Raw genomic sequence first — 8,605 nt, 5'->3', positions numbered from 1 at the left:
GATATACACGACGACAGGCTATTCTTATCAGTAAAGATAACGGGTTGTGTATCTAACTGTATAAATCGCATGTAAAATGGTCTGACATATGGTAGGTTTAACAGTTAATTTAAATACTTTGGAGTCAAAAGATGTATTGAAGTTTGTACTGTGATGAAGCTAAGATCTAAAGCTTTCTATTGGTGTAATACATTTTAAAATCGGACGTTTAATCACAACAAACTAGCGGTTTAAAAACGGCTTATTTTGTATTGTTTTAGCATATTAAGTTGTATCGATTTTACTCTGACGACTTTACTATATTTTCGATGTATTCATTCGTGCTAGCAAGCGCATGCGTATATGCGAAGTTTAACGCGTAGGTATAAACTACGATTTTATCAATGAACTGTTATTTTTTGTTTTCTTTAAAGGAATGTAGAGTCTATTATTTCATGAAAATGAACGATTTGGAACTTTCAAAGCATTTAAACAACTTTGCAAACACTATTTTAATAAAGTGTAGTCGGAATGTAATGCTACTGCATAATAAAAAAACTAGTTTCTGTTGTTCGGTAACGACATAAACCTGTAACGATTTCTGAGATATAGCTTATAACTCTGTATACATTGCAAGCAATGTATACAAAAATTGTTTCAAAATGAAATAGAGAAAAATAAAGAATCCTTTAATTGAAAATGTAGCAGGCTCGGTTTGATTGAGCTTGTTCATGGACTGTATTGGAAAGTGCAAATTACAGTACACACACTAGCACTAGTGTTATGAGCACCGTCTTAAGCAAAATTCGACATTTAATCATGTTAATTGTGTAATTTTAAATTTAGAAATATCCGCAGATGTGTTCATAAGGCGGTTAGCATCGAACCTTCAATGTGACACGTTAGTGCCATTCCATGATAATCGGCGTTTGGTCCCGAGAAAACAATTGTCGGAAAACCTTCTATCATAGAAAAAACCTTCAATCACAAAAAAATATCTATTTTTTAACATTTCCTTAAAGTAAAAAGAAAATGGCCGAAATCTTGTTTTTAATTTGTTGCTATATATTTATAATTTTACACCAGAATGACACTGGAATGACACTGCACTTGTGTCACACTCATCGTAGCGAACCGGTATGTGGTGCAGTACTGAAATGTAAAGTTGATTAGAATCAACAAAGAGAAGCATGTAAATGATGTGTAGCGATATTACGATAAACACGTTAAAGTAATTTTGCATCAGCATTTCCAAAAAATGCTGTAAAGTTGCCAGACTAGCAGTCTGAAGTTGGCTACCTAGCAGCTTAAAGAAACTAAGAGTATTTCAAACATAAAAACGGTCGGAAATGCATCAGTAGCACTTCCTTATGTCATTCCATCCCTCTTTATTCATTTAAGATGTTGAACTTTTCATTTTGAGGCATATTCGAAGTTTGAAAGGTTTGTAGCCTAACAGCCTAGCAGTCTAGCAGCCTAGAGAAAACTAAGAATATTACAAACAAGAAAACGGTCGGAAATGCATCAAAAGCACTTCCTTAGATCATTTCAAGCTTTTTTTCAATATCGTGATTTTAAATTTTTACGATGCTGCACTTTAAAGTTTTTATTCTGACGCATCGTCGAAATTTCTGAAGTTTAGCGTAAAGAAAACAAAGAATTGTCGTTCTGTCGATAGTTTCTTTGATAAACACTCCTTCTTGAACAAAAGAGCAAATTTTATATCTTTAAAGAAAAATATTCAGAAACTTGTTTAGTCTGCAGGAGTCTACAAACGAAAATGAATTTTATATATGTTAAGTAACCCAACAGAAACATAACAGAATGCGCACATTTTTGAGGTCTTTTAACGTCCATTTTGTTTAAAATTCCCCATTCTGAATGGCTTAAGGTAGGTGGTGTTGTCTTGTTAATTTCTATTTGGTTGGGTCGTCAGACCAAACAAATAATGGTAGAGAAATTTCAGACCCTGATATGCTTATTTGCAAAATCCGAATGTAATCTATTACGAATTTCTCGAAGCGGTTACTTGCCTTTATAAGAACACTAACGACGAAAACTTACGTTGCTTTGACAGGCACATAATTTTCAAACCTCTGAGGGAAGAAAAAAAAGTTCTCGATTGATCGACGATTTCTAATATTGTGTAAATCTTTAACATTTCCGCAAATTACCGGTGATAGATTCAAATAATTTTGTTGCGCGGATGAATATCATTTTAATCAATTTGAATTGCTCGGCTATTTCCGTTAAGCTTCGGATTATTGTGATCGCCTAATGAACATTTGTTATTTAGACTTTCTGAAAAATGAAGTAAGGATGTTGACTCTAGGACAGGGACATGATTATTTACATCAGTGTTAAACAACAGGTTTACCGTGAACAAAATATCTCGAAGTTAATAATGATTACAAACCCTAATTTAGAATAAAATGGTTTGCTTCAGCCTGATTTCTTATAACTTCGCGTTGGTCCAGGGGTTGCACGCTCGCTTTAAAAGCGAGAGGTCTGAGGTTCCATTCCCAGATAAGGCACCCTTATTTTTTTAAATTATTTTTTAATTGTTTAAACCAAATGAACATTGAATTGAATATCAGTGTTGCAATTAGCCTTATAGCCAATTGACTACAGTTATAACACTGGAGACAGCATTGCTGACACTATACAAAACAAATTGGTTTATAATCTCACAACTTTCACCTTTCTGACATTCTGAGACCCAAACAAATTCAGCGCATTCTGTGCTTTGATTTTATGTCTCCGCCAAGGAACGACCGCAAATACACCACTTGAAATAGACTATAACCGCATATGTGGCATTATGCTGCAAACCCTTCCTGGCCCCCATAAAGACTATATTATTTGTTATTGCATGATGGAACTTTTTCTTTGTTCTTCATAACCCATTATTTTCAGTACTTCTTCAAAGAGGATTTGAAAAGGTTTTATATAATATAACAGTACATTTTTTTCATTGATTCATATAGGAAATAACTTTTACAGAACAAGAGAAAGTCCGTTGTAATTTTGTGTCGTTGTATTATTTTAATACTATTTTTTGAAAATATATACATCATTATTATGATATTGTTTTTTTTCTCAAGAGAATTGTACTTTAAAACTTATACTGTTAACTATTTTGTCACATTAAAGTGTCGTGCCGCTGAAATGACGTAACGTGCGCATGCTGATAAAGTGAAATGTATACACTATCATAATTAAAACAAAAACTTTTCTTTCTGCTATGTTTTATTTAAAGTTTTCAGGTATTTAATTTTTTTCATATGTATTTGAAAGAGATGTGCCGTACAGAAACTCTTTCTTGAAGAGTGTTACATGGATTATTTCCCTTTCTTTTCCATCATACCTCCTCGAATGCCATTAATAGGACACTCTGAAATATAACCAAAATAAAATATCAACAAAAATCAACTTTGTGTGTGTCTTTTGTAATATTTATCATTCAATTAAAAATAACACAATTGGAGAGAATACCAATTATTTAACGAATATTTATTTAGAGTGATGTTCATTTACATAATTGCACTGATGTAACATTCATCAATCTTGATATAATTGGTTACATTCACACAGTGTTTTGCTTAAACGCAAACAGACGAAAGTCCTTTTGAGAACAAAAAATGCAACAAACAACCCCCATACTAAAAGACCACTCACCCTCCACCCTACAAAAAAAAAAAAAAAAAAAAAAAAAAAAAAAAAAAAATACAAAACATACTCATTCCATGAGGAGTTCTTGGCAAGCTGGCGAGAGAAACTCCGAATATATTTCGGAGAGCACTATCGATGGCAGATAGTGTTCCGGGATCAGGTATAGGCATTCTTGTGTATACATTCAAGAACGGGTCGTCACATAAGTTTCCTACCACAGACATCTTGACACAGCCATACAGAATCTTAAAGCGTTTGTAGTCTATGGCAACGTTGATTACAGTGCCACTCCATAAGGCTCCTATAGTTAATTGGATATATTGAAAAAAGAAAAACCAGAGATAAGATACATTTTTACAGACATTTATGCCCTTTTGCATACAGATATCTAAAACAGAGAATTTTTATGCACTTAGTAATAATTTACACCCCGTTGATTTTTTAAATGTTCTCTTTTTCAATCCAATTATTTTAACTTTTCTAATCATATATTGCTCTTTCTGCTCTTCTGAATTTAGGCGATTCCATGACAGATTTATAAAAGAGACAAGTGTTTTGAGGTTATAGAGACTAATACGTTTAACGCATTGTTGATCCAATTATCAATCAGCTCCCATTGTCACAAAAATTACTTTTATCTTTTTAAATTTATATAACAATTTTGAAAAAAAGATATATTTAATGCAAACAATCAAGTCCTATTTATAAGATACGAGACATAAACATACCAATGGGATCTTTAACAGTATACACTCCTGGAACATTTTGTCGAATGAATCTTGATGCAAGTGTGTTACACAAACCTCCGTTCCTATATTGCAAGTCATTTCAAATTTATTAATTACGTATATAATCTTTTTTTTTTGTACTTCTCTTCAGTAATATTTAAGTTTATTCGAACTTCAAACTGTGAGTGCGTTGTTTTTTGTTTTTTTTGGTTTTCTTTACCATGTTAGTCATTAAATAACAGTAACAATGACATATTAGTATAATTATCAAGTTGTATTTCGTAAAGATCAAGAAGAAAATATACTAGTGTACTGACAGTTCTGCATAACTATATTTTGAAGATATCTGCAGGAAAAGAAGGAAAGAAAGTTAAAAAGTATAAAATATTTTAATGCCTGAATACTGTGCATAACATTTTCTTAGATTGAACATAAGTGACAATATAGTCTATTTGAAGTACCATTCAATAGAAAAAGAAATAACTTTCGCAAAAATAGACTTTAAGAATAAGCCATTTCTAGAAGGAATTATTTGACAACTTTACCTCCATGTTTCGTAGCTTATCAATGCACCACTTCCTTCACGACTTAATAACTGTGAGAAATCTGAGATTGTGTCGGAACTTGAATACCCGCACCCCGCTAATCTAGCCTGGACAAACCATCGGCCGAGTGACTATAAAATGTATATACCCAAGCTATCATTGATTCCAATTTCATGATATAGGAACCGTTTTATTACTTTTAACAAAAACAGAAATAATGTTTCAAGTACGATATCAAATTATGAAATGTAAAATAATAGTAAGGAAAATTGAAATGTTTTAACATTTGAAAAGTTTAGATTAGACATTCAGGAACATTTACAGTGACGTTTTAGATAAATTAACTTTCACAAGAAGTAGTCAAGCATATAAATCAAAATAAAAACAAATGATGAAAAAAATTAATATATTTTATAGAAAATCGAAATTATTTTTAATATTTTTTCAGTTAGGTATAACTTGGAAATGTTTGTAAATTTATTTGTTAAAAAACTTACTGCATCTTCGTTAAAGAAAGGGACTGGTGGAGGAATTCGTTGTAGCCTTTGCTTCACGTCGTTACCATAAGCAATGCTAAATATAGCAACACATATGAACAGCAACATGAGCCTTGCCATATTTGTCTCTGAAATGTAAGGTTTTATGTTAAAGATCAAACATATTCATTCCCCGAGTATATACATTTACATAATCATATACAAAACAATACAAATCAAACATTTTCTGTACGAAATCTGCTGTGGTCATAGTATTATAAAATTCTTCTTGTGTGTTTTATATCAATCTAAACATTTGTAATTTTAACATGCAAATATGCAATTTTATTACATTTTGATTGATAATTTTATATGCGTATTAAAAGTTAAGTGTCAAGTCAAAAAAGATTTTATTCGAATGTGCAATTTTAGTTAGATAGAAATGATATACAATTATAAATTTATTATAAATTTACATGATAAATTTATACAATAGGGTTAAAGAAAAAATAATTATCGTTAGTATGTAAAGTTGTTTTCTCAATTTTTTCCGTTTTAGTGTCAATGATAAATAATTAATTGAACTCAACGACTGTCATATACCGACTGCAAAGCGGGTATTTACAACAAATACCGATCGTATAGTAGAATTCGAGCTATACAAACATATCAATGAATAGGTCTAGTAAATTCTAATGTTTATTATGCAATTTATAATTAAAGTTTCGTAGACGCCTTCAATAATCTTGAAATAAAAGATATTCGTGCAGAGTTTTCATATTTTATTTACTTCCATAATATATGTTTCTTTTAAGATTATCTTAAAATATTTTCATGGTTCACATGTAAATATGATTTTAGAAATATTACATCATTGCGGCATATAAGAGAATATATGGATACTATCAACAATTCGTTTACACATTTTATAATCCCAATTGTAATCAAAGACAAACCTTGAAGCTCAAGTGCTCATGGTTGTATCCCACTTTTGCTTTACATATCTTTTCTTAAACAGTCCTTTATTGTATTATATATTTTCATTATATCGTTGATTGTTTGTTGAAACATATCATAATATACAAGAAAAAAATATGTTATTTCCCTATCAGTATTTTTATAATCTTGATTTAATAATTTGAAAAAAAAAAGCGCAAGTTTTAGAGTATAATTAAATTACGCTAGAGAAAATTCAATTGAATAAATCAACTTTTTAAATCATGTTAATGAAATTACAATAAATAAATCCCGTTGAATCATGCAAAACTTATAACTAAATTCTAGTAAATGAGATACTTTTTCCTCTTTCATTTCACGCACAAGCAGAAGCAAATTTAGATGAAATTTAGTTAACGCAAGAGCATCTTAATAAATCTCATTTATTTTATAAACTTAAAATAAATTATTATAACAAAATCCTTTTGGATCATGCAAAACTTATAACTTAAGCGTTGTAAGATACTTATTCTTCCTTTTCCCAAGTCTTTCAGACACATGCGACTACTTTTGAATTAGAAGTGTTTTATACTTTTATACATGACAATCACCAATTAATTAAGATAGATGATATGAAGGAATTACTCAATCAAATACCAGACAAAACCTATAAATTGACTCAATAAAGGTTTTAAAAGAATCTTATGTATGCCTTTACTTACCAATAATGATGTATCCCAGGTATCAGTCATTAATCATTAACTTAACTGTGAACTGTATAACAATTATTTATTAAGAACACTTACCTACATGAACTTTACTTTATCAGTGGGTTGTGAAATCCAGCACCAGTTGTTGACTTTAACAAGGCATAAAATGAAAAATGAACATGCATTGACTTTTAAACAAAACACTTAAGCCCATTTTTACAGGTTATACCAATGGTATTAGCTGCTGGTACTTCATGTGTAAGAAATCCTTATCCGTGACACTTTAGCTGTAATTGTTTTTAAACAATCCTTTTAATCTTGACTTTAAAACTGTCATAATTCCTTAAATGTTTGTATTTTTTTTGATTTCCTCAGATGAAGAATGTAATTCTCTAACAAACTGCCAAGTAACTTTGTTAAAATCCACATATTTCACTGTGTTTTCCTTGAAATGTAACTTTCATGTGTTGGAAATTTACTGTACGCCGCCATTTTGTACTTTGCATTATTGGTTATTTATAGCTGTTGCATCGGTTAGTTTCTGTAACCACTAAAAGGTAGTGAATTATTATAATGTTTATTTTTCTGGATGTAATATTATGCATTTCGTTTCTCATGTATATCATGTAATTTATAAAAATATGTATATTATGTAATTGTTTTTTTTAAATGAAACATTGTATTTGTGTTTTTATCATTTCAACTGCTTTATAGTACAGATAATTATATTATACTGGTCTAATTAATATTACTTCCTAAAAGTAGAGATAATTATATTTTTTTTCACTATACAATTTTTAGATTTTCAACTGCAATTCCAAATTATTATTTTAAGAATTATAAAAACAAGAACAATCTAAAAGGGTAGATAAGTGATAAGATTTCTTACAACTTGTCAATGTTACTCTAAGGTGACACTGATAGGTGATAATTGATCTTAAAAGCTCTTGGCCGAAATTAATAAGTAATAAATCCTGTACAGGAAGCCTGAGGTGTTAAGTTGACGGACATGCCAGAAAAGATCAAATACAAAGGTGATAACTGATAATTTATGCTTTCAAATTTGAGTGACAAGATATCCTGCTCGTATTTCACGGCTTTTGAGCACTAAATCGCAGATTCTGTATATAAGTAACCTAGAGCTTTTCATGGTCAACATTCACCATCAGACTATTATACAAGTAATAAAGTTGTTATTAGTCCCCTACCGGTTTACCGGAGGGGACTTTAGGTTTACCCTCTGTCTGTCCGTCAGTCAGTCTGTCCGTCCGTCAGTCAGTCCGTCCGAGCCAACATTTGATTATTATGAGCTTCATTCCGTAGTTAAATAAAGAACATAAACTCATAAAATTTAAAATTAAGAGCTATTTTTTGTTTTTATGAGCTTATTTTGCTTATGGACGTTGGTCCAGGTGGTGTTTATGAGCTCATTTGCCTCATAAACATCAAATTTTGGTACGTCCGTCCGTCAGTCCGTCCGTCCACAAAACTGGATCCCGCGATAACGCAAAAAGTACTGAAAATATTTTAATGAAACTTGATATATGGATAGATGGCAG

General features: G+C 30.7%; 1 protein-coding gene across 1 annotated transcript; it reads right to left on the bottom strand.

Moving 5' to 3' along the window:
• Window positions 1–3,216: 3,216 nt before the first annotated feature.
• Window positions 3,217–6,923, bottom strand: LOC132723845 (uncharacterized). Its single transcript, XM_060708642.1, has 6 exons — window positions 6,863–6,923; window positions 5,422–5,549; window positions 4,925–5,055; window positions 4,380–4,462; window positions 3,719–3,952; window positions 3,217–3,373 (listed from the first exon to the last, which is right to left on the bottom strand). Exons 1-6 carry the CDS (start codon window positions 6,894–6,896, stop codon window positions 3,321–3,323), a joined length of 663 nt encoding a protein of 220 aa, XP_060564625.1. The 5' UTR covers window positions 6,897–6,923; the 3' UTR covers window positions 3,217–3,320.
• Between the last annotated feature and the right edge of the window lie 1,682 nt (window positions 6,924–8,605).

Source organism: Ruditapes philippinarum, unplaced genomic scaffold (assembly GCF_026571515.1).
Source record: "Ruditapes philippinarum isolate M1 unplaced genomic scaffold, ASM2657151v2 ctg12644_1_1_1_1, whole genome shotgun sequence".
NCBI lineage: Eukaryota > Metazoa > Mollusca > Bivalvia > Venerida > Veneridae > Ruditapes > Ruditapes philippinarum.
The sequence above is the reverse complement of the archived record's forward strand: the minus strand, read 5'-3'. Positions and strand labels throughout refer to the sequence as shown.

Excerpts from the sequence above, each read along its gene's own strand:
- LOC132723845 (XM_060708642.1), bottom strand. The coding sequence starts at position 6,896 with ATGTGTCTGAAAGACTTGGGAAAAGGAAGAATAA. Across the intron at positions 3,953-4,379 it reads TACTGTTAAAGATCCCATTG|GAGCCTTATGGAGTGGCACT; the intron begins GTATGTTTATGT and ends AATTAACTATAG. Across the intron at positions 3,374-3,718 it reads AAGAACTCCTCATGGAATGA|AGTGTCCTATTAATGGCATT; the intron begins GTATGTTTTGTA and ends GTTATATTTCAG.